The sequence below is a fragment of the Boleophthalmus pectinirostris genome, unplaced genomic scaffold, assembly GCF_026225935.1.
Source record: "Boleophthalmus pectinirostris isolate CB_2022bp ecotype Guang Dong unplaced genomic scaffold, ASM2622593v1 HiC_scaffold_18, whole genome shotgun sequence".
Taxonomy (NCBI): Eukaryota; Metazoa; Chordata; class Actinopteri; order Gobiiformes; family Gobiidae; genus Boleophthalmus; species Boleophthalmus pectinirostris.
Window position 1 is genome coordinate 3,835,001 of NW_026571133.1, and position 26,508 is coordinate 3,861,508.

Below are 26,508 nucleotides of genomic sequence, written 5' to 3' on the forward strand. Positions count from 1 at the left end.
AAGAGTCTTTCAAAATAAATTTTTAGGAGTAAATATAGATCATAATTTAAACTGGAAATCACACATAAATACAATTAGGAACAAATTATCCAAAGTGATCGCAATTATATATAAATATAGATATACCCTAGATAAAAACAGTCTTTTTATTATATATAACTCGCTGGTAATGCCCGACATAACCTACGGTATTGAGATTTGGGGCAATACATATAAGACTAATACAAAGTCAGTCTTTACCCTGCAAAAAAAGGCAATAAGAGCGTCACATTATCAACTTATAACGAACCAACCAATGCATTATTTATAAACCTTCAAACGCTGAAATTTTATGATTTAGTCGACCTTTACACTTTAAAATCATGTTCAAAGTAAACAACAATCTCCTGTCAAAATCGTTACAGAACATGTTCAAAATCCGAAAGAGCCGAATACGAGCTCAGAGGCACGACCATGTTTATTAAAAAGAAAATCAGAACAAACATTATGAAATTTTGTAAATCTGTTAAAGGGGTGGAGCTCTGGAACAAACGTACAGAAAACCTAAAATTGTGCACCACTTTCTTTCACTTCATAAAGAAGTTTAAATGTTTAACTCTGGACAGATACATGAAGTCTTTCCTTCCTGCTGCTGTCAGACTTTACAACAAACACTGTTAACACTGAACATGTACCAGTCAATCATAACCATGTGCAATTATTTTTAAGTCTATTTTTAAATTATTTTAAGCTATTATTTATTATCTGTGTTACCTTTTCCTGCTGTTCTGAAATTGTGCGTTGCAACACTGGAATTTCCCCACTGTGGGACTAATAAAGGCATATCTTATCTTAAATATGAGACTTAGTTTGTGCTGTAGAACTTTGTTGTTCTGTTACTGATTTGTTTGTTTCCTCCTGCTGTATTTTTGAAGATGAACTGGTGTAAAAATGACAGCTCTGACAAAGAAATAAAGGGTAAAGGCATAATAAGCTTAAGCTTCAGCCTGCACCTTTTCGGTCTGTATATGTTAAATATGACTGTTTATGAATTAATGTCAAAATATACCTGTGACCGAAATAAATACATAAATAAAATAAATAAAAATTAAGCATTTTTTGGCTGGTGCGACTTATGGAGCAACTTATCGTCCAAAAAATACATGAATTTAATTAGCACTTTTGTCCTGCATCAGTCACCATCCACTTAGTCCAAAATTCTGATGCAGGACCAAAAAACGTGAGCACATAACCCTGATTTTGGCGTTGTTACACCAGCTTCCAGTTCGTTTTAGAATTGATTTTAAGATTTCATTGTTTGTTTTTAAAGCTTTGACCGGACTGGCCCCACAGTTCGCGGGGCCTAAAATGAGACTTAAAACCAGGAGGATCGGACCTTCTCTGTGGCCCTAAGCTCTGGAACACTCTGCTGCTATTTTACAATTTTCTGGTTTTGCTTGTATTTGATTTTACTGGTTTTATTGTTTTAGGACTCGTATGACCAAATTTTACCAATTTACCTTTTTGTTGTCTTCATTTTATCATCTCTGTACAGTACTTTGGAAGCTGCTTTGTTTGAAAAATGTGCCGTATAAATAAAGTGAATTTGGACTTGGATTTGAATAAATGTAAGGTTTAATGTTATACTGTGGAACATTCTAAGCAGAGCAATGATATATCCATAGAAATTTAACCAAAAACTTACACAGTGCACCATTAAAAGTTAAATCAGAGCAAAACAAGATTTCCAATTTAAAAGTGAGTAATATGTTTCTAATATTTGTCCCTGTCTTCAAATTTCTGACGATGTTTGTGAAGCCGTTTTTGGAAAATTGCTGCACCAGATTTGTGCAATTAATCAAATTTTAATCAAATCGAGATCCAATCGTTTCAAATTAAGCGAAAAGCAAGTGTTTTGGAGCAGAGTTTAGATTTGAGAGGAATAAATTTTACTTTTTTTTTTTTTTTTCTCATTTTTGCTGATCTGATTAAAATTCTGTCTCGTTTTTTCATTAGAATGACGTGTCACGCTCAACCCTCCCATTATGAAGCCTTGCGTTCCTACAGTCTACAGTCTGCACAGCGCCCCCTACAGGCTCATGTGGTCCCAGGGCACAAGGTTTAATAACAAGAATCAGTTTTGAGTAATATAAGATCTTTAACAGGCCTAAGATGAAACAATATATTCTGGGGCTCAATGTTTATTTTCTGTACAGTTTCTTTGTAAAAGTGGAGAGATTTGGAGTATTTCTGTTGTAAAACAGTAAGATTTGAGTTGTAAAGAGTTGAATAAATAACTTCTGTGGCAAATTATTGCTTCATTCTGTTATTTATCTGTTGCAGCTCAGGCCTTTTAATGATGTTGTCTATTTCAAAATGGTTTAGTGGAGCAGTTTTCAGTAGGTGAGGCCCACCTCCCCCGGGAGGCGCCAAAGAGCCACTGGGGAGGCACAACACACACGGACTAAACCAGGACTGAACCAGGACTGAACCAGGACTGAACCAGGACTAAACCAGGACTGAACCAGGACTGAACCAGGACTGAACCAGGACTAAACCAGGACTGAACCAGGACTGAACCAGGACTGAACCAGGACTGAACTAGGACTAAAACAGGACTAAACCAGGACTAAACCAGAACTGAATGAGGACTGACTGTTGGGATGGGCCTGAAAGTGTGCTCCTGTAGACAGTCGGGAGACCGTAGGCAAAAGGACCGGCACAGAGCTCCGCACCTCATGGGGCTAAACACAGCCTTTTAGTCCTGGTTTAGTCCTGGTTTAGTCCTGGTTTCCTGGTTTAGTCCTGGTTTAGTCCTGGTTTAGTCCTGGTTTAGTCCTGGTTTAGTCCTGGTTTAGTCCTGGTTTCATCCTGGCTAGTCCTGGTTTAGTCCTGGTTTAGTCCTGGTTTAGTCCTGGTTTAGTCCTGGTTTAGACCTGGTTTCCTGAACCTGGTTAAAAAAAAGTCATGAAAATACAATATTAAAAATAGATATGATCAGTTGTTATTGAAACTCATCATTGCAGAAACACAAAAGATGCATTTACTTTAGAGGCGTGTGTGGGGGGGGCAGGCGGAGGGGATTTTGGGAAAGGGGGAGGTTCACATTCACTCAATTTGAAAACCCCTGGTTTAGTGAGATTATCTTGCATTATTATCACTGTGTCAGTGGCATAAAGTGGTTTCAGTATCATCATTTATCACTGTATTTCTCTCTAACAATTTTGTTTCACAATCATGATACAAAATTTGTTAACGCCACAGGTCTACTTGTTAAAGGCCATTAAAATCAGACCTGGAGTTGTGTTTTGTTTCATTCCTGTTTTGTTTTAATCCTGCATTATTACACTTGTCTACATCTCCAAAGCTCAAAATGCTCTGTTCCAGCTTGTGATGTCATGAAGCAGCAGTGTTCACGTGAACAGACACTTTTTATCTTTTCGTCCTTTAACCTTTTGTTTAATGATTCACAATTCCAGAGCGGCAATGATCTAAATGATTGTAGTGAAGATGAAAAACGTGAAACAGTATGAAACTGAAGAAACACAGTGGAGCACTTCCTGTATAACCACATGACATCAAAGAGTGTTTTTCTGTTTGAGAGAAGAACTAAATATGCAGGTTTGTGTGTTAAACATGTGTGAATGAAACAAAACACAACTCCAGGTCTGTTTGTGACGAGGAAACAACATTATAACTAGTGCTGTCATGCGATAAAAAAAAATTGAGAGATTAATTAATTATGATCTGTAATTAATTAATCTAATTAATCTCATTTTAATCTCACCTAAAAATTGCTGAGAAAAGCTTCAATTTGAGGTATTTTCATTTAAATTCATTATTACATTATTGTGGCAGATCAAAAGACTGATATAGATTAAAAAAAAAGTGACTTTATAAAGTCATTTATTGTTTAACAAATCTCTTCAAATTGTCTGTTGAGCCCAAGTCTCCATGAATAAGAAACTGTTTGTTGTAAAGAAGCAAAGACGAGGAAATCTGAACATAATAACTTTTGTCTACTTAAAGACAATAAAAAGTCCAGTCTTTCCTTAACCATATTAAAAATATTATTGATAGAGAAATGCTTTATATATGACATCACTGGTTTTAGTCCTTGTTTTAGTCCTGGTTTAGACCTGCTTTAGTCCTACTTTAGTCCTAGTTTAGTCCTGGAATGGATTAATCCTGGTTTTAGTCCTGGAGTTTGTTCTGGTTTGGTCCTGGTTTAGACCTGGTTTTAGTTCTGGTTTTAGTTCTGGTTTTAGTCCTGGTTTAGTCCTGGTTTAGGTTTAGTCCTGGTTTTACCTGGATTAGTCCTGGTTTTAGTCTTGATGTTAGTTCTGGTTTAGAGGTTCACAGGAGGAAGCTCGGTTTACGTCGCGTACGCGAGAAAACACGATCCACACGCGGCTCACGGGAGCACGTCGGTGTCCGCGCAGTAACTACGGAAGGAAACGTGGTCCGCGCGTTCTCAGGTTAATGACGATGATGAAGGTGTGTGTTTGTGTTTGTGTGTGTTTGTGTGTGTGTGTGTGTGTGTGTGTGTGTGTGTGTGTGTGTGTGTGTTTGTGTGCGTGTCCCCTCATGTGGCAGGTCACTGTAGGACAGTAGTGCAGACATCATGAGTCTATGCAGGTTGTTTTCACCAGTGACATTTAAGTTGTAGGCGATATTATATTTGTTATTTTCTTTTATATTTCACGTCGGGAAAATAATTTCCAAGACACGAATGCGTTTTTACCTGTGCACTGCTGCCTCTGTTCTACTGGCTCTTCGACGCCGCCAACGTTAACATGACGTTTACATCGCTCTTACTGCGCGCGTTTTATGTGGGTTTCCGGCAATGAGTGGAATTACCGAAATAAAAAAATGTATAAATGTGGTTTTTTTTTTTTGTGTGTGTGTGTGTGTTGTTAAAACAGGTTTTATAATAAAGCAACTCGCATACAGAAACACTAATGTTAGAGATTAAAAATGAGATTAACGCGATTAAAAAACATAACGCGCTAAATATGACTGTAATTAATTAATCGCAATTAACGCGATAATTTGACACCCCTAATTATAACACAGATCTGAAATAGCGTAATATAAACCCTTTAACAAAACTCATTTTATCTGCCCCCATCGTATTAAATAATTGCCCTGTGGAATGTTGTGACGTGATCCGAGCACATACCTCCGTCTGTAGGATGGCAGCTCTCTGTTCTTTGGCAGTGAGAGACTCTTTGAGCACGTCCACATGTTGTTTACTGTCAGAAAACTGATTGTTCAGAGTCTCCAGTTTGGTCCTCAAGCCCAACAGCTCACTGTCCTTTCGATTCAGGTCCTGCTTGGCCTGCTCCATCTGAACGACGAACAACACACACAAGAAGAAAGAAAACACAAACAAAATGAAAAATGAAACGAAGAGAAACGTCACAGCAAATCACACACTACTTTATTAAAACAGTACAAGCCTGGATTTCCTTCAGTTTCTATTTAAAGGTGCAATCTGACGCCTGTTTGTGTCATGGAGATGTTACTGGAATATTTCACAGTATGGCATTAAATTATATATGAGTATCTCTATGGAAACGAGCAGGTGACACCACTAGACCAAGTTACAGGTCAGATCTGTGGAGAGATGACCCTGCTCTTAGTATCTGGGTCCAGTCAAGTGGTAACGGAGGGAAACAGGGGCAGATTTTTGACATTCAAATGTCTCTTATTCAGAAACTAGAGGAACTATTGAAATAAGTAAAGTATCAGAATGTAGGAAAGAGTTACACTCCAACAGGGTCAAGTTAAACCTGTGATATTCTTTCAAGTTGTTGACAAAAAATTAAAAAAACTCATGTCGGTAACGGAGGGAATGAAATATGCAGCACTTTTTGGGCAATAAATCCAAACAGTGATAACTCTTGGTTCTCACTTACATATCCTTAACAAACTGGTTTGAATATTTGCTTCATATAGTTTTCTACCATATGGTACAAGATTAGGATGAAAAACCTCTTACTTTTTGAGTCATGAGATTTTTTATTAAGAAAGGTCATGGTAACGGAGGGAAAAGTAACGGAGGGAAAATTGTGCAAACACAAGTAGAAGGTGCAGGATTTTACATAATTTGTCAACTTTTTTCTTCTGAATACTTTAATATTACTTCAAAATGAAAGGAAACTATTTCTATAAAATATGTCAGTCCTTCCAAGCAAATTTTTATCATTTTAAATACTTTTTTTTTTTTGAAAAATCATGTACCTTCATCAACAGTTCAAAGATGGAATAACACAAGATATGATGAAATACATCCATTTATTTACATGATTTGCAGGTCTTTGAAATTTGGGAAATAATTTTTGTTCCATGTTTCATACATGGTCTGTTTAAAACATATGGAACTTTAGAACCAAAAATGGTACAGAAAAAAGGTCAACAGTTTCATAAACTAGAGTACATATGTATCTGTTCAATACATTTTTATATCAGATGCATTCACTTCAATTTTTGGCCTTGCTGTTTACTTCTGCTTGACCGGGCCCATCTACATGTCGTTAAGGTAGTTTTAGCAAGAAAACTAATGCAATTTAATAAATGACGATGGATAATTTAAAGCCATAGTGTGGGATATTCTAATTAAAAGCAATAACATCTCCATGGAGACAAGCAGGTGTCTTTAACATGAACAACGAGGGTTAATGTTGGATGCACAGGTCAAACTACTGTAACTGTAACTAGAGCAGAGCAGCACTGTCCCACACGACGGACGAAAGCCTCCTGAAAACACAAGCCCAGAGCTCAGACCAAACTCATGCGAGGAGGAGAAAGAAGCAGGTTAAACTCAGCACTCTGCAGTTTGTCTCCAGTACGTTACGCTATTGGCAAAAGTTCAGACAGCTACAAACAACTAAGAGATGACGGATTTCCCCCCAGACAGCATCACGTCTCTGTGTCTGTTACTCTCCTCTGAATCTCTGGTGTTTGTTTTTGTATCGGAAACTATTTGCGTCCAGACACGTCGTTTCTGTGTCCGCAATCCTTCCCTATCCACACAGCTTTGAGCACATTTGTTTACGTTTTACAGAAATGAAACTTAAAACCTCATGGCTCATTTGCATAAACTGAGCGCTCAAAAAAACAGCTCGCTCCTTGTGCGCTGATGCGGTTCAACTTCTGTTGCACTAAAGGACACGACTCAGTGGAATATGAGTGTTCTTTCTGTGACAGAGGAGTGTTCTGATGATGGTGAGTCTGTCCTGTGCTTCTGTCGCGTTGGAGATGGTTCATGTTAAACTTTTCAGAGATTATACGTCTGCAGGTCGTACACACAGACTGTTTATATGAATGGACATATATTTAAGCCTCTTAGTGTTTTGGCAGTGAATTACTTCACGGCTCACAGACCTACATCAGTGTATCAGCGTTTTCAGGTGTCCACACAGTGCTGGATCAGATCTGTACTCAAATGAATTCGTTCCGTCTCTGGAGCCGTTTTCAGTCGGATTAGTTTGGACGAACACTGCATCCACAGCAATAACGACTCGAATACGAACTAGTGTGGATGGGGCCGTGATGCCCCTTGAGGTCGGTGTACGACATCTACCCCCAGATCCCAAGGGGAATTTAAAATGCTCCACAGACTCTGCCACAGTTATTAGAGTATGTTTAGTTTTTAGACACTCCCATGAGCACTGAACAGAGCACAAACTGGACCAATGCTCCTGACTTTTTAAAGGTGCACTATGTAACTTTTCAGTTGGAGGGTCCACCATATGTCTCCAAGGCAGGGGTCTCCAACTTTTTCCTTCTGTGAGCTACTTTGTGTAAAATTAAAATGCCAGCAGTCACCAGAAATTGTATAGACATAAGAGCCATGGTGAGCTGAAGATACAGTTAGATGTCTATAAAACATAACCCATTATCCAGTTATCAGGGCACAAAATTAGGCATCAAAATTATACATTTACAAAGGAAATAGGCATTTAATCAATCAAATTTGAGTTATTCAGCGCAATATATATATAATTCAGAAATCCCTTGGCGAGCTACTTGGAAGGGGGTGGAGAGCTACTGGTTGGAGACTCCTGCTCTAAGGAGATGTTGTAGCTTTGCCAGGAATGTTCCACAGAATTAAGACATTAACCTAGTATTATTTTCATAAAGGTGAACAGCTTTTCACTGTTAATATCTCGACAGATCTCATTCGTAAGATAGTCTGGTGGTATTATTTCCAAAGGAGATGGATATGTTTAAAAGCCTGATTCATCAGCCGGTTTCACTTTGTGGAAACCGTCTGACCTCGCAGCATTAGGATTATGTCATGAACAGGGGCGGGTTAATATAAGTTTTTCTTCTTCCCACTCCTTTTCGAGAAACGTGCTTTTCTGTTGTTTACATTGCATGTGTAGTATACATGATTATTGTTTCTCTCTTGGCACAAACTCGAAATAAAAACAAATCAGTCAATCAATTCCTTCTCTCGACGGTAGGCGGGTTCTTTTTTAATTTAACAAATTGCTGCTTTTTGGCCGTGATGTATGTAATGCGCCACTAACGGAGCTAACTGGTATATTAAGCTTTTCCCAAATCCTGTAGGAAGAAGGACAGTAACGTCTTTCCCCTTGATAAAATTCACCAAACATTCTCTTTGTTTCATCTTTAAATCCTCGATCTCGGGAACTGTTGCCGACACAGAATGTACGTCTCTTCACTGATTGGCTGGTGCCCGAACTCGCACTTTCGGGGTTTTTGTGAACCGTCTAGTGTATTCCGATTCCTGACCTAGTCGCTGAAGAGAAATGAAATTGAGCGGAGGCACCAGCCCGACTATATGTTTAATGATATATTGTGGAATGTTCAAAGCAAAGCATTAAAATCTCCATGGAGACACGCAGGAAAAGAAGAAAAGTTACATATTGCACCTTTGAGCTCGTCTATCTGTGCGGGGATCATGATATTTATTGTGAACAGTAGCAGTAGCAGGTAGTTGGTTGATGCTGTCTGAAAACGTCCAACTGTAAAAGCGCCACAACAGGAATCTAGAGCTAAAGAGGAGAGGAAGGGAGGAGAAAGACAGAGAAAAGAAAAGGAGAGCGAGAGAAGGCGGAGGGCACACGGAGCAGACTCTTACTGAGGGCACCTCCCGCTGCAGTTCACACACCCGCTGGTTTAGCTCCTCCTTCTCTGAGCGGCTCTGGCTCAGCTCCGCCTTCAGCTGCTCAACCTGAGGAGGGGGCGGGACCACAACGTCAACAGCCCCGCCCACTGCGCTATACAGTCTGAGCCATAGGTAACCACGGCAACCAGGAAAAGTGCCCAATGTTTGTTTGCATAAATCACACACGAATATTATTACTTTATGACATCATGTTGTTTCCAGACTACTCTAAATACACTTATCTCCCTTGGCAACCAAAAGGACGGGCCACAACAATCACAAAAATATGCAGAGAAATGATGCTAAAAAAGTACCAACAGCATGTTTATAAATGCACAAGTGATTTACCGTATTTTCCGGACTATTGAGCGCACCTGAATATAAGCCGCATCAACAAAATTTTAACTAAATTTTTTAATTGTACATATATAGGCTGCACCTGAATATAAGCCGCAGGTGTCCACGTTAGAGCGCTGCAAATCAGTGCGACGCGGGACACATTATGAAAGGTCACTGTGGGCGCGGGCTGGAGCGGGACTGCACAATGCGGGCGGGCGGGTGGGATGATAAACTGTAGTAATGTAGTGTAAAGTAAAATATACAAATGATGAATGTAAGACTATCATGCATAATTTGTGCTGGATATTTTATTTGGCATTACTAAAAACATTTTAAGCAGCAGACCGTCCCCCTGTCCCGTACGTCGCACAGACAGTCCCCTCCATCCCATAGGCCTGCGTGGACAGTCCCTCCTCCTGTACGACGTGCGGACTGCGCCACTAAACCAGGACTAAAACAAAAACAGGATTTAGCCAGGACTTAACCATGCCGCCGGACCGCCCACCGCGCCTCCTCCCGTACACAGTCCAATTCCTTTCAGCTTCTCCTCATTTGATTAGAGCTTAAGAAAGCAAATTCCCATCCTGCGGGACTTGCGGGCGGGAGAGGGGAAAAAATATCGGAGACGCGGGCGGGAGCGGGACTGAAAATTCTGTCCTGCGTAGACCTCTAGTCCACGTCTTTCAGAGAAAGTTTTCAAGTTTGGGACATCTGCTTTTATCGCCTCTGAAAGCTTTTGTCGTTTTTTTGCATTGAGTCAGTTCGTCACGCTGCCGTCGCCAACGTCTCACCATCGACTCACTGATGGCGAGTTCACGTGCAGCAGCTCTGTTTCCTTCTTCGACAGTCGGATCAGTCGAGTTTAACTTAAAAGCTGCATCATCTGTATTTCTCTGTGTTTTTCATGAGGAGGGTGTGTGCATGAAGCGCAAAATAACTGTTAAAAACTTCCCCGGCGCATCTCCCCTGTCTCTCCTCGCGCTCTACTGCACATGTCTCCTGCAGAAAGAGTCTCTGTCCTGTCTGCATCATGTCAGTGTCTTGGAGGGTTTCAGCAGATTTCAGACTCTCTCAGGGGGCGGGGTTAGTTCTATCGATCAGGTTTGAGTGGATGTCCAACTACTGAAATTTGAGACGTTTCTTCTCGTCATTTACACAGACGGGTAAGACGTATCCCCCTCACTAATGTTCATTTAGCATCAGAACTTATTTTATCACACGGCGATAAACTGTTTTAGTGCCCTGACAACATCCATCCATGTCTAACCGCACAGACAGTGGTGTTGTCGGCACTCAGGCTGCACGTATCCGCTGTGTTGCCAAACCATAGACTGTATATATGAATGGACAATGTGCCAAACAAACAATCCGTTTATATTCCCCACATCGTTTTATTCGCCGCTGCGTTCAAAGTCTGAAAAAAAAGTAGCGCAGGGGTGTCAAACATCCAGCCCTTCAAGACCTTTAATCTGGCCCTCGCTGATTTTCTACTAAAATATTTTTAATAATATTTTCTATTAAAATATTGTTAATTTTCTGTGGTGTTTATCACAGCAGCATCTCCAGCGTCTCTGTACGTGGCCCCTCCCACCAGAGCAGCACAAATGAAGACTTGTCTCTTTCCAAACGCTCTTAAAGGACGATCGTTTTGACTGTTGACCGTGACACCCTCATCAGAAAAATGTCTAAAATGAGAAAAGTGGAGCCGAGTGCAGGATTTTCCAAGAAAAATTGACTTATTCCTATTTGCAAGTTATCGTAAAAAACATTATGTTGAAATTGCATTTTTCATAAAGTTTCAGGTTGTTCATAATATTATAATATTTTGTAAAAGAAAGAGTTCATCAGTTAAAAAAGATTTCTGTAATAGATTTGTGTTTTTCTGCACAAATATTTGAACTTATTGTTATTTTTGGGGTTTATATGACATGAGTTTTCTGATCCGGGCCCTTTGGGATCAAAGTAGGTTGGATACGGCCCCCGGACCAAAATGAGTTTGACACCCCTGAAGTAGCGGCTTATAGTCCGGAATTTACGGTACATTTAAACGCATCTTCTGTAAAGTTACTTATTATTAATGCCTTAAACCTGTGATTACTAAAGTGGGGTCTGGGGCCACCTGGAGGGCCTCAGAGGTATTGCAGGGAGCCCCCAAAGCCTGCTCACCCACCAAGCAAGAAAGAAAATAATCTTCTAGTGCTAAATTAAACGTTCTTCAGAATAGAAATGCAGATATATGTCGAGTTTGTCCACAGTTTAAATGAACAGGAAGTGTTTTGTGAGTCTGACCTTGTTCTTCATGAACTTGGTGTGGGACCTGTACACCTCCATCTGTTTGATCTCCTCTTCTCTCTCTTCACTGCTCAGAGCTCCGTTCGACTTCAGCATGTTCACCTCCTCCTCCAGCTCCCTCATCCCTCGCTCCATAGAGCTGATCTTTGCATCCTGGAAACAGAAACACACGTACATTTTAACATGTGAGGGATGTTTGAATCTGTTTAGTCTAATTCCACGCACATTTACTGGAAATTATTTAATGATTCTGATTAATTACCATTGTACATGTGTTATTTTGATGCATGACTTGTAACTAAATAATAAATGGACAATGGTTTATGTTTAATAAGCATCTGTAATCCACCTAAGGCTCTTCTACTCTTCTACTTTCTCAGTTTCTGGTGACTGTAGTTTTCTTCAGGAAACTCACCAGAGGAAAAAGGTTGGAGACGCCTGTTCTACTGTGAACAGTCTACCGACAGAACCTCCACAACTAAACCAGGTCTGAAACCAGGTCTAAACCAGGTCTAAACCAGGTCTGAACCAGGTCTAAACCAGGTCTAAACCAGGTCTGAACCAGGACTAAAACCAGGTCTAACCCAGGTCTAACCAGGTCTAAACCAGGTCTAAACCAGGTCTAAACCAGGTCTGAACCAGGACTAAACCAGGTCTAAACCAGGTCTAAACCAGGTCTAAACCAGGACTAAACCAGGTCTAAACCAGGTCTGAACCAGGTCTGAACCAGGACTAAACCAGGTCTAAACCAGGTCTAAACCAGGACTAAACCAGGTCTAAACCAGGACTAAACCAGGTCTAAACCAGGTCTAAACCAGGAAACCAGGACTAAACCAGGTCTAAACCAGGTCTAAACCAGGACTAAAACCAGGACTAAACCAGGTCTAAACCAGGACTAAAACCAGGACTAAACCAGGTCTAAACCAGGACTAAACCAGGTCTAAACCAGGACTAAACCAGGTCTAAACCAGGTCTAAACCAGGTCTAAACAGGTCTAAACCAGGACTAAACCAGGTCTAAACCAGGTCTAAACCAGGACTAAACCAAGGTCTGAAACCAGGTCTGAACCAGGTCTAAAACCAGGACTAAACCAGGTCTAAACCAGGTCTAAACCAGGTCTAAACCAGGTCTAAACCAGGTCTAAACCAGGACTAAAACCAGGACTAAACCAGGTCTAAACCAGGACTAAACCAGGACTAAACCAGGTCTAAAACCAGGACTAAACCAGGTCTAAACCAGGACTAAACCAGGACTAAAACCAGGACTAAACCAGGTCTAAACCAGGACTAAACCAGGTCTAAACCAGGAACTAAACCAGGACTAAAACCAGGACTAAACCAGGTCTAAACCAGGACTAAACCAGGACTAAACCAGGACTAAACCAGGACTAAACTAAACCAGGTCTAAAACAGGACTAAACCAGGTCTAAACCAGGACTAAACCAGGACTAAACCAGGACCAGGACTAAACCAGGTCTAAACCAGGTCTGAACCAGGACTAAACCAGGACTAAACCAGGACTAAAACCAGGTCTAAACCAGGTCTGAAACCAGGACTAAACCAGGACTAAACCAGGACTAAACCAGGTCTAAACCAGGTCTAAACCAGGACTAAACCAGGACTAAACCAGGACTAAACCAGGTCTAAACCAGGTCTAAACCAGGACTAAACCAGGTCTAAACCAGGTCTAAACCAGGTCTAAACCAGGACTAAACCAGGTCTGAACCAGGACTAAACCAGGACTAAAACCAGGTCTAAACCAGGTCTAAACCAGGACTAAACCAGGTCTAAACCAGGACTAAACCAGGACTAAAACCAGGACTAAACCAGGTCTAAACCAGGACTAAAACCAGGTCTAAACCAGGTCTAAACCAGGACTAAACCAGGTCTAAACCAGGACTAAACCAGGACTAAACCACCAGGTCTAAACCAGGTCTAAACCAGGTCTAAACCAGGACTAAACCAGGTCTAAACCAGGACTAAACCAAAACTAAAACCAGGGTCTAAAACCAGGACTAAACCAGGACTAAACCAGGTCTAAACCAGGTCTAAACCAGGACTAAACCAGGTCTAAACTAGGACTAAACCAGGACTAAACCAGGACTAAACCAGGACTAAAACCAGGTCTAAACCAGGACTAAACCAGGAATAAACCAGGTCTAAACTAGGACTAAACCAGGACTAAACCAGGTCTAAACCAGGTCTAAACCAGGACTAAACCAGGACTAAACCAGGATCTAAACCAGGTCTAAACTAGGACTAAACCAGGACTAAACCAGGTCTAAACCAGGTCTAAACCAGGACTAAACCAGGACTAAACCAGGACTAAACCAGGTCTAAACCAGGTCTAAACCAGGACTAAACCAGGTCTAAACCAGATCTAAACCAGATCTAAACCAGATCTAAACCAGGTCTAATTTAGTCCGCCTGTGTCGCTCCTCCCCAGTGGCTCTTTGGCGCCTCACCTATTGAAAATCGCTGGTCTAGAATGTTCCACAGTGTGGCATTAAACCTTTCTATCTTCACGGAGACCAAACCAAGACCAAGTGACAGGTCAGATCTGTGGAGAGGCGACCCCGCTCACAGTCAGAATGCCTGTTTTTTTGGTATTTTTGAGCTATAAACCCGCCTGTAGTTGAATAAATGTAAAGTAGAGCTGTTTAATGTCACACTGTGGAACATTCCAGGCAGAGCAATGACATATCCATAGAAACAAGCAACCGAAAAGTTCCGTAGTGCACTTTTAAGTAACTGAAAACAGTATTAAAGCCGTGTTTTACCTTCATCTCGATGACGGTCTGCAGGGCTTTGGTCTTGGTGGACTCTGGAGCCGCCTCGTATCTCCGGTGCAGCTCCTGAGGATTACACAACGAATGGTCAGCGAACGAGACCGGGGAGAGGGAGTGGACCGCGCGGTGAGCTACGGCGGGCGAGGACGAGGGGCGGGGGGGGGCACCTGTCACCCCCGCCGAGGAAGCCACCGCCACCACGACCGGCGGAGGAGGCGGGAACGGGTGGAGAGACGGCTGGACGGCGGGCGCGGGCCTCGGGGCGGGCGCGGGGAAGGAGGGCGAGTGGTGGAGCGACGGGTGGGCGGACGCGGCCGCGAACGACGGGTAGTGGGGGGGGCAGCCGTGGCGGACGGAGGGCGGGGAGTGCGCGGGGAAGGAGGGAGAGGAGCGGAGAGGCGGGTGACGGGCGGAGGGGGAGGCGGAGAGCGGCGAGGGGCGGTACGGGGGAGACACGTGGAAAGGCGGGATCGGGACGGAGGGCGAGACGGGGAACGAGGGGGAGATGGGGATAGCGGCGGAGGGGTGGAAGAGAAGGCTTTCTGGCGCCGGATTTGAGTCGGCGCGGGTCGATTCTTCCGTCCCACATTGTGAAAAATTTTAACTCGTGCAAAAAATAAAGAAAAAAAAAGAAAAACACAACACTCTTCACTCTTCTACTCTTAAAAAATATTATGATTACGTAAAAAATTTAAACGATTTAAGTCATATAAAAGTCCTATTCATGGTTAAAATCTGAAAATTTAAAAATCATGACAAAAATAATTGACAAAAAGAAAAAAATTAAGCTCCAAACACGATGTCTTCACGTTGAAAACAAGTCCACAGAAATAAATATTCCAAAACAAGACATTTATTCTGCAAAAACGATTCATAAATTTGAATTAATTTTTCGAAAAATGTGTTTACAAATATTTCTCCAATAAAATCCAAATAGTATTTTAAAATTAAAATAAATCTACAGTGGAATGTTTGCTGGTGAAAGCGTCGTAACTCAAATGAAGAAGAGAAGAGAGAGAGATACACGGAGGAGGGGAAAAAAAGGGGAGCAGACAAAAAGAGGAAATGAAAGGAGGAGAGAGGAGGTCAGTGAACGCACCACTGCTCCTCTATGGTCCGTACAGTAACGACAAAAGCGGCTAATGCACCGTACGACAAATGCAAGTGAATGGAGCCAGAGCCAGAGGGCCAGAGCTCACTGATACTGGGGACGCAACGATATCCAAATCTCACGGTACGATATTTATTGCGATATTTTTAAAGAGGCTGATATAATTGTAGGTAGGACGCTTTTTGCCTTTTAAAACACCCTGAGAAGATTTTGGTGTGAGTTATTTCTGTCATAATCCCAAGAATTCAGGTCTAAAACATATTTCTTCATGTTGTCTGCGCTGAAATGAATCATGGGAGATGTAGATGTAGGAACCACGATACATATCCTGAGACAATGAGCTTACGATACGATACTAGGGATGTAACAATAACCGAAATATCGTGATATCGTATCGTCAAAAGTTTTCACAATAATATCGTGGACCATCACAAAATATCGAATTACAAGTCTCTTTGCTGAAATGACGAGTTATGGTGCAGCAATAGCTGGAAAAAAAAAGACAGAGGGAAGTACATTCGTTTTTCAATATAAAACCAAAATTAAGAAAATGAAAAAACAACAGTTTTCTTCATTATTTGTCTCCCAAACCAAAAATGAAAAAACAGATAATGATTTGTTTTTTCAGTTTTTGATTTTGTGTTTAAATGAAGAATGGAAAAAACGGATAACTGTTTACGTGACTTCCGTGACTGCGATGCTGGACTTTTGCACCGCATGCAGATTGAACCAGGACTGATCCAGGTCCGGGACCAGACTGGGAACAGACCGGGACCAGAGCGGGACCAGAGCGGGACCAGAGCGGGACCAGAGCGGGACCAGAGCGGGACCAGAGCAGACTCCAAGCTTTGACTCCGTGTCTCCGCAGGGTCCGAGCCTCAGCTTCGAGCTCCGACCCTGCCGTGGGCTCTGAGCCTCCGCTCTGGTCCTGGCCTGGTCCTGGCCTGGTCCCAGTCTGGTCCCGGTTTCAGTCCTGGTCTGGTTCCGGTCTGGTCCCGGTCTGGTCCCGGTTTCAGTCCTGGTCTGGTTCCGGTCTGGTCCTGGCCTGGTCCCGGCCTGGTCCCAGTCTGGTCCCGGCCTGGTCCCAGTCTGGTCCCGGTTTCAGTCCTGGTCTGGTTCCGGTCTGGTCCCGGACCAGGATCAGTCCTGGTTCAGTCCGTATGCAGTGCAAAAGTCCAACATCGCAGTCACGTAAGTCACGTAAACGGGAAACGGCCGTTATCCGTTTTTTCTGTTGAAAAAAACTGTTGTTTTTTTCGTTTTCTTATTTTTGGTTTTATATTGAAAAACAAATGAATGAATGATTCACGGATTCATGAGATGTATATTGTGAAAATATCGTACCGAGAGATTTGGATATTGTTGCAAACCTAATCGTGAGCTTTCCCATGATGTCGCAATAAATATCGCACTGTGAGGTTCATACTGTGACGATATCGTATCGTGAGAACTTGGATATCGTTTCACCCCTATTCGATACGATTTAATACGATATATTTCAAATATTATTTAAACTACAATTCGATACAAAAAAATAAAGATTAAATCGTGGCTGTGATACTTAAAGTCTTTGTTAAACCATTTCTTGTGCAAAAGTTCATATGAAACACAAATATTTTAATATCAAATGTGTCGCATAAACGAGTTTCCTTCCACTCAAAAAGCAACAAAACTGCAGCACTGTAACAAAATTATTTAGTAAAATATACTAAAAAAATTATAAAACAAAAGAGGTGGAGCGCTTCACTTCACTGGGTCTTAAAAGAGTAAAAATAACAGTACAGGTCTACGAGGGTTAAGGCAGTCGTCTTAGAACAGAAAATTACCCTTACAGGAAAATGTAAAAATGGGTAAGGTACAAACCCGAGGCACTCCCACTGAGAATATGAAAAGTCCTTTATTACATGAAGGGAATAAAAAATAGTTTGGGCGATGGCTATTTCAGTATTTTTGCACACCCCTACTGGATACACTACAATCTGTAAAAAAAAAAAAAAAAAAAAAAAAGTATATATTTATAATGAACAATGAAGGAAATATTGTGATTTAAAAGTTGCCAATCTCAACCAAACAAAAAGTAAAAAATAGCTATAATAAAGAATTACTTAAACGTGTGAATGAAACAAAACACAACTTCAGGTCTGATTTGATAAGGTAACAACATTATAACACGATTTAAAGCTCAGAAGAGTCCAATTTTGTGTAATATTTAAGTTTAAGTTTCGTGACATCTGCTCTGTTGTTGTATTTTTATCACTGTCAGACAGAGACAATTTGCTGCTTGCATCAATTTGCCGCTTTAAACTGCAATTTCTCAAGCAGTTTTCTATTTTTATTGTAATCCGTGAAAAAATTGTGTTTCAAATTCCAATTCTCCACGTTAATGCTTCCATAAATTAGCGTTAATAAGACTTTGCAGAGCTTCATAAACATTGTTACGGGGGAAATGACCTGATGCAACAAGAGGCAACAGAAAACCCAGAAATGACAGAATAATTATGTCAATTATTTCGGTCTCACTCACACTGTAGCCGTTTAAAATTTGCATAATGGGTCCAGCTTCCCTTATTGTTACTAAGTGTTTTGTTTTTCTAATTAGTAGGAGTGTGCATTGCCATGAGTCTGACGATACGATACATATCACGATTCAGAATATCACGATATGTCCCGATACTAAAACAGTCAATGGTATATCCTCCTGGGACCTGAAGAAAAAAAGTGTATTGCAATATGTTTTTTGGGGTGATTTTTCTATCTATTTGGAGGTAAATGAACATCTTAGTATTTAGACTTTGTTAATTTTATTTTTATTTATAATTTTATAACACGTCCTCTGTAATGGACGCTGGGGACATTCTGGTGTTAAATCCATGTGACTTTAACTTAATAATAATAACTTTTTGATGACCAACATCTTTACTGTGCAGCCACAAACTAACTCCTATTGATTTTTTTACATTTTTTGTCATATATATTTTATTTTTTATTTTGTTTGTTTTTTTTTTCCCCATATTGTGGTCTTACAGTCACACAATAATGCCTTTTTTTTTTTTTTTTTTTTTATCCTAGACATGATAGTGGCGCAGCCCTATTTAGACAAAGGAACCTAGTCCCAACATTAAGAGTCGATCTAAAAATACTTAAAAGATCGACTGGTTAACTCAGTGTCCACTATAAAGGACACACATTTTATCAATTTATTAATACATTAATTAATACAGAATAATACAGTTAACTACAAGTTCAAAAGAACACAATTGTATGAAATATATTTTCTATATTTTTTTAAATCATGAGTACAGTGAATGTAACTAATGAAAAATAATTGAGTAATAATAAGAACAAAATAAGAGAAAAATTATAGAAAAATATTATTTTTTATTATTATTCAATGATTTTTCTACTATAATTAATATTTCATTCTCATTATTATTATTATTATTATTATTATTATTATTATGTGTTTTGATTGCCTTAGGTCAGGGGTGTCAAACTCATTTTGTTTCGGGGGCCGTATCCAACCAACTTTGATCCCAAAGGGGCCGGATCAGAAAACTCATGTCATATAAACCCCAAAAATAACAAGAAGTTCAAATATTAATATTTTATAATATTAAATAAATGCAAATCTATTACAGAAATCTATTACAAAACTCTTTCTTTTACAAAATATTATAATATTATGAACAACCTGAAACTTTAAGAAAAATATAATAATATAATCACTGAATAAATTTTTCTTACACCCCTCCTAATTAATACTTTTATAGTTTTTATAATTAGTTCAAAATGGTGTGACTTAGGGCACTGGCACTCACTTTCCCTCACTCATTGTTTAATTTCAGTGTTATTTTGTGTTTAAATCTACTAGTCTTTTGTCCGTCTCCGTATGTCAGACTGTTGTACATCTACTTACACTTACACCACTTCTCCACTAGATGGCGACCCCGATTCATCTAAATGTACGCTTCTTTCGTTTCACACGGTTCGCTGGGAGTGAGTTTATTACATAATTAGTTGAAATGAGTTCCTGATGATGGTAAAGACGGGATATGATTTGTGCAGGGCCACATCTGTTTCAGCGCTGAGACCCACAGCCACAGACCTCATGGGGATCACTCCAAGAGCCTCAAGGAAAACGTCTTGTGACCTAAAATGTTTTTTCTTTCAGTATTAAAAAAAAACAACTCGTCTTAAAATAGCTCGGCATCAGCGCGGTTATCAGATGGAAATGTTTTGAACAACGCTCAGTGGTCACAGCAGCGTCACATGACCACGCTGGGCAGGGGCGTAGGGCAAAATGATGGGTACAAATCATCTTGGTGAGCCCACATTTATGAAAAAAATGTCCAGAACAAACTTTGTGACTCTGAGGAAGACGGGCGAGTAGTCGAAATACGAAAAACAAAACAAAGATTTGGTCAGAAAAACAAAACTGTGGGAATAAAAGCACATTTATGGAATGTTAATAATAATAAAGAGCGAGGAGAAGTGTTGGGAAGTTTACTTTTAAAATGTATTCCCCTACAGATTACAGATTACACACCCCAAAATGTAGTTTGTAACGTAATCCATTAAATTACTTAAAGTGAGTAATGTAATCTGAATACTTTGGATTACTTGATATTGTCATGATTTTGAAAACTACATGAATGTAACAAACCACATCCTGAAAATTCATTGTTTGTTTTCTTCAAATTGTCTGTTCAGCCCAAGTCTCCATGAACAGACTTTTGTTTACTGTCCTTTTAGTCCTGGTTTAGTCCTGGTTTAGTCCTGGTTTTAGTCCTGGTTTAGTCCTGGTTTAGTCCTGGTTTAGACCTGGTTTAGACCTGGTTTAGTCCTGGTTTTAGTCCTGGTTTTAGTCCTGGTTTAGTCCTGATTTTAGCTCTTGTTTAGACCTAGTTTAGTCCTGGTTCAGTCCTGATTTAGTCCTAGTTTTAGCTTTGGTTTAGTCCTGGTTTAGTCCTGGTTTTAGCTTTGGTTTAGTCCTGGTTTAGACCTGGTTTAGTCCTGGTTTTAGTCCTGGTTTTAGCTTTGGTTTAGACCTGGTTTAGTCCTGGTTTAGTCCTGGTTTAGATCTGGTTTAGACCTGGTTCAGTCCTGGTTCAGTCCTGGTTCAGTCTTGGTTCAGTCCTGGTTTTAGTCCTGGTTCAGTCCTGGTTTAGTCCTGGTTTTAGTCCTAGTTTAGACCTGGTTTCGTCCTGGTTTAGATCTGGTTTAGTCCTGGTTTAGTCCTGGTTTTGTCCTGGTTTTGTCCTGGTTTAGACCTGGTTTAGACCTGGTTTAGTCCTGGTTTAGACCTGGTTTAGTCCTGGTTTAGACTGGTTTAGTGGTTTAGACCTGGTTTAGTCCTGGTTTAGACCTGGTTTAGTCCTGGTTTAGACCTGGTTTAGTCCTGGTTTAGATCTGGTTTAGTCCCGGTTTAGTCCTGGTTTTCGTCCTGGTTTAGTCCAAAATGTGAAAACAGGAAAATACCGTCATGTAATCCATTTATTTCAACAAAGTAACTGTAATCCAATTACCACTCCCTGAAACAGTAACTGTAACTGAATACAGTTACTCATAATTTGTACTCTGATTACTTAACTCTGGTACATGTAATCTGTTACTCCCAACACTGCCTACAAATTGTGTTAAAATGTGCAATAAAACACACTTGTGAACTGTGTAACACTTGTTTATTGTTTTATTTATTTACATTATGGACTGATGCAATTGTGAAATGTGGAAACACTAGGTTAATACGTATTAAATAAGATGAAACTCGTGATTTTATAAATATCTAATGATGTGTCAGAGTGTGTGGGTCAGAGAGAATTGTTCTTATTGTTGACTGAGTGAGTATAAATGCTTTTTATCATTGTGTTTGTGTAAATCAGGGACTGCAGAAACCAGCTGTTAAACTATAATTTGGTGTTTGTACGAGCGTTCAGTCTCTGTACAGTGTCTCTTCAAACAGAGACTAAACTAAACTTAACGTTATTTTTAAGGATTCCCAGTTAGATTTGTCAAAACAGTGTATAAACAGATGTTGTGTACAGCAGGAGTCTCCAAGTAGCTCACGAATGGATTCCTGAATTACATGTAATGTCCTGAATAACTCAAATTTGATGACTTCTTAGGTTCTTTTTAAAGACAATGCAATAATGACCTTGTTGACATGTTTCGGCTGCTGTTGGATCGGAAAACAACAAGTTCAAACGCTGGATCAGGGAGGCCATTGAAATCAGGAAACGAGGCACGGACAGAGTTAACAGTGATGACGGAGCGTTCCTCCTTTCACACACCTGGGACACCCTCCTCCAGAGACACCGGGCGACGGGAGGCGTGGTCAGTCTGAGCGACCTGCCGGGTCCATCAGGTCTGACCACGCCTACAGGAAGTAACAACAGCTGATATACGACACGTCACCACCAACACCGTGACAGTTCTGAAGATGCAGCAGCCGAAACATGTCAACAAGGTAAATACACTTCACTGCACTGTCTTTAAAAAGAACCTAAGAAGTTCAAGTATATAAGAAGACAAAAAGAACATCATTGGCTCAAATTTGATGAATTAAATGCCAATTATTACTGTAAATCTATCATTTTGATGCCTGAATTTGTGCACTTGTACATAAATAATGGTTTATGTTCTATGTTTTATGTAACTGAACCTCGTCTAAGTCTTTCCCATGGCTCTTATATACACTTTTTATTTCCTGTGACCACAAAAATTTGTAGCGCTCTGGAATATTCGACACGAGGAAAAAGGTTTGGGACCCCTGGTGTACAGATATATACTTATTAGGGATGGGCATTCGATGAAATTTTCTTAATCGATCGTCGGAAGAATTAACGATCGATTATCGATTAATCATTAACGTTTTTATATTAAAATGATCATCATTATTATTACTATCTGCACTACTAATCTGCATAAATAAATTCAACTTTACGACATATAAACCGTAACGACTCTAGAGCCACATCAGCCCGTTTGACATTATAATGTGTTTAATTCAGTTTTGCGCAACTCTTCACAGAAACGAAACTTAAAACCGCATCGCTAATTTGCATAAACTAAGCGAAAGATAAAACTCCAGCTCTTGTGTCGCTGATGTGGTTCAATTTCTGTTGGATTAAAAGACATGACTCAGTGGAATACAGGTTAGTGTGACCAGATTTGTGTTTGTCAAAACCAGGACACCGTACGGGGGGAGGGAGGTGGGGACTCGTCATCCACATTGAGCGACTCTCACCTGGAAAAACTTTTTCCCACTGGACACAGAAACATATGTGCTGCTTTATACACTGTGCACATGGACTCACACTTGTCCCGAACGCAACGGAAAGTGTGGAATTTCTTGTACAAATCATCGTTAAATACACATTTGTGCTTCGGTACGTTGCAGTTTGTGTTTGTGTCTCGCTCCTTCTGATGCAGAGACACATGTACACACCTGTTTGTTCACACTACACACAGCAACCTACATTCGGTTTGTCGATTAAAATTAACGTAATCGATGAAATTCTTAATGATCAAATTATCGATTAATCGATTAATCATGCCCATCCCTAATACTTATATATATTTATACTGGAAATATTATTTAATTCATATCAGAATTAGTACTATATATATCATTGTTTCCCAAGGACTGGGTCGTGAAACTCAGGTGGGTCGCAAGAGATTTTTTTTTGGTTGCCTTGTCATGATCTGCATGTAGTTCTGCAGTCTACAGTTCTGACACTGATCTGCTGCTGCGCTCTGCTCCTGCACCACGGACTGGAACACGCCACAATAACACAGACAGAGCCACCTGTCTCATTAGAAATGCTTTGTATAATTTCTAATTTTTCTGTAATTATTTTATTGCCGATTTTTTGCCAATATTGTTGGTTCAATTGAATGTTGAAAAGAAAAATAAATGTTCTGTATTTAATGTCCAAATAAGCGACTTATGGATCCTTTCATTGCTGGTTCAACTTTTGTTTTTCATTGTTTAAAACTTGAGTAACACTAATTGTTCAGAGACGTGATCACTCAGTCAACAATAAAATATCCTCTTTAATGTTCAATAATGGTCAAATCCACTTTTATTTTGTGATTTACAAATAATGTCTATTGACTTGAGGTTTGTGACTTTTAAAATATGGGTCCAGGGAAAAAAAGTTTTGGAAATACTGATATATATGATATTATAAAATCAACAATTAACCCTCTCCAGGCTGGTGTTGCAGATATGCAACAGTTCAATGCCAATTACCTACTTACTCCAAATCCATATTTTATGATTTTTTTTTTACTCAGGAGCCTTTTTTCCCATCCATGTTGATAAACGTGGACGATGCAGACTGTGCAAGAACGGCTACACGCAAACGTCCTGTCAGAAGTGCAAAGTACTTTTGTTGTTTACAAAGGATAAAAATTGTTTCTTGGAGAACCACATGAAAAAGTGATGTTGTTGTGCCACTGTAAAGCTGTTACACTCTGCTTTATGTTTTCATTGTTATGAAAAGTGGTAAACACATAAAGTTAACGTTCATATCATTTTCAGTCTTCAGTGTTAATTTACCACACTGAACCAATACTGCAAATCTAAAACAGAACACACTGGATGTGAAGGTGTCTCAAAAAAAAAGTCAGGATTGTATATTACCCCATATGATAATTTTCCCCAAATATCAGATTTTTTCCTGTTACTAAAATTTAATTTGAGCCTGAGAGGGTTAAGGCATTTTTTCAACGTAATGTCTAAAAAAGTAGTAGTTATTTTTATTGTGGTATCAACTCTACCTATGTATTTATTCATTTGTTTCTGTGTTTCCTGTACCTCTCTGAGCTGGAGCATCTCCTTGTCCCTCTGCTCCAGGAGCCCCTCCAGCTGGTGGATGGTCATCTCTGCGTCTGCCAGGCGTCTGGTCCTCTCGTGGTCCTCCTCCGTCTGACGCGCCGACAGACCTTTACTCTGCAGCATCTCCAGCAGCTTCTTTATCGACTCATCCCTGAAAAAAAAAAAAAAAACACACAAAAGGAACATGTCAAACTTTTCCAGACAACAATGGGGTTGTACTTGCTCATCTTCTGTGACTGGATGAAGTGGTTTGTTTATGGATATTGCTTCATCTTGTTTCTCATCCAAAAAGTGAGTGAATGACGAAGTTTCTGAGTACTACTTTTATTTGTTTTTGAGACAATTAACCCCAAATATGTAGGTGTACGATAAACACTACCGGTCAAAAGTTTTAGAACACCACACTTTTTCCAGTTTTTTACTCTTTACTGTTGACCAAAAGTTATTCTAAACTTTTGATTCATGAAAGTGTCCAACTTTGACAGATAGAACAGCTGAACACACTCGAGGCTCGTTCTTTTTACAACAGAAATCAAATATTTTTCAGAAAGTTCTTCCCAAGTCTGTAGCAGAATTTCCCATAAATGTGTGGCACTTGTAGAGAGAATCCCCAGGTTTGACTACCCCAAATTTAAGACTTTTTTAAGACCTGTTGAAGACCACTTAAATGAAAATTAAGACCAACTTCGCTCCCATTATGTGGACGAAAAACACCAAACCCAATTCTAATAATGATCATTACTCACTGCTTTAAATAGCAAAAATCACTTTCATTATAAAATCAGAACTCATTTATAGTCATATGCACTGCTTGTAAAATAGTAAAAAAATAATTTATAACATTCTAACAAGACAAACTAAGTAATGTTTGCACATACTCCACATTAGATGTTCATTTACATTACATGATTTCACGTTGTTCTTTTCTTTTTCCTCCCTTCATTTAACATCGCACTGCAGCCTGGTCAAATAAACAAAAAATAAACTAATAAAATGTAAGACCTTTGTGAAAAAATAAGACTTGGACAACGTAATTTAAGACTTTTTAAGGTCTTAATTTAGGAACATGAAATTTAAGACCTTTTTAAGATTGTTGTAGGTCGCTTCACTCTTCTGTCCAGTTCATCCCAAACCAGCTCGACGGGGTTTAAGTCTGGACACTGTGCTGCTGGACACGCCAATGTTTTCAAGCTTTTACCATCTTGTTCTTTTTTCCTGAGGTAGTTTTGGCAGAACTTGGACTTGTGTTTTGTATCTTTTAGCATTTTTTAACCTCTGTCTGTTCAGTTCTTACCTTTGTACAATTTTAAGCTCTTTGCTGGACTTGCACGACTTGAATTGCAATAAATAACTGGAAAAATTAGGGCAGTGGTGTCAAACTCATTTTGGTCCGGGGGCCGTATCCAACCAACTTTGATCTCAAAGGGCCGGATCAGAAAACTCATGTCATATAAACCCCAAAAATAACAATAAGTTCAAATATTAATATTTTATAATATTAAATAAATGCAAATCTATTACAGAAATCTATTACAAAACTCTTTCTTTCACAAAATATTATAATATTATGAACAACCTGAAACTTTAATAAAAATGCAATTTCAACACGTGTTTTAACATGAACTTGTATGTAAACAGGAATAAGTCAATTTTTCTTGGAAAATCCTGCACTCGGCACCACTTTTCTCATTTTTGACATTTTTCTGATGAGGGTGTCACGGTCAACAGTCAAAACGATCGTCCTTTAAGAGCGTTTGGAAAGAGACAAGTCTTCATTTGTGCTGCTCTGGTGGGAGGGGCCACGTACAGAGACGTGATAAACACCACAGAAAATTACCAATATTTTAATAGAAAATATAATTAAAATATTTGAGTAGAAAATCAGCCGAGGGCCAGATTAAAGGTCTTGGAGGGCCGGATCTGGCCCCCAGGCCGGATGTTTGACACCTGTGAATTAGGGTGTTCTAAAACATTTTCTTATTGTGTAGACTTGAATGTTCTGTAGTATGGCATTA

The 26,508-nt window shown here is 39.7% G+C and overlaps 1 protein-coding gene across 1 annotated transcript in view; it reads right to left on the reverse strand.

The window, feature by feature from the left end:
• LOC110165438 (ELKS/Rab6-interacting/CAST family member 1-like) overlaps positions 1-26,508 on the reverse strand; it is a 467,498-nt gene that overhangs the window by 298,914 nt on the left and 142,076 nt on the right. The window contains exons 7-11 of the mRNA XM_055153860.1: positions 24,473-24,644; positions 14,532-14,606; positions 11,750-11,905; positions 9,095-9,187; positions 5,162-5,329 (exon numbers count right to left, since the gene is read on the reverse strand). Of these exons, the coding sequence (XP_055009835.1) occupies positions 5,162-5,329; positions 9,095-9,187; positions 11,750-11,905; positions 14,532-14,606; positions 24,473-24,644 (664 nt within the window). The remainder of the gene's footprint in view (positions 1-5,161; positions 5,330-9,094; positions 9,188-11,749; positions 11,906-14,531; positions 14,607-24,472; positions 24,645-26,508) is intronic.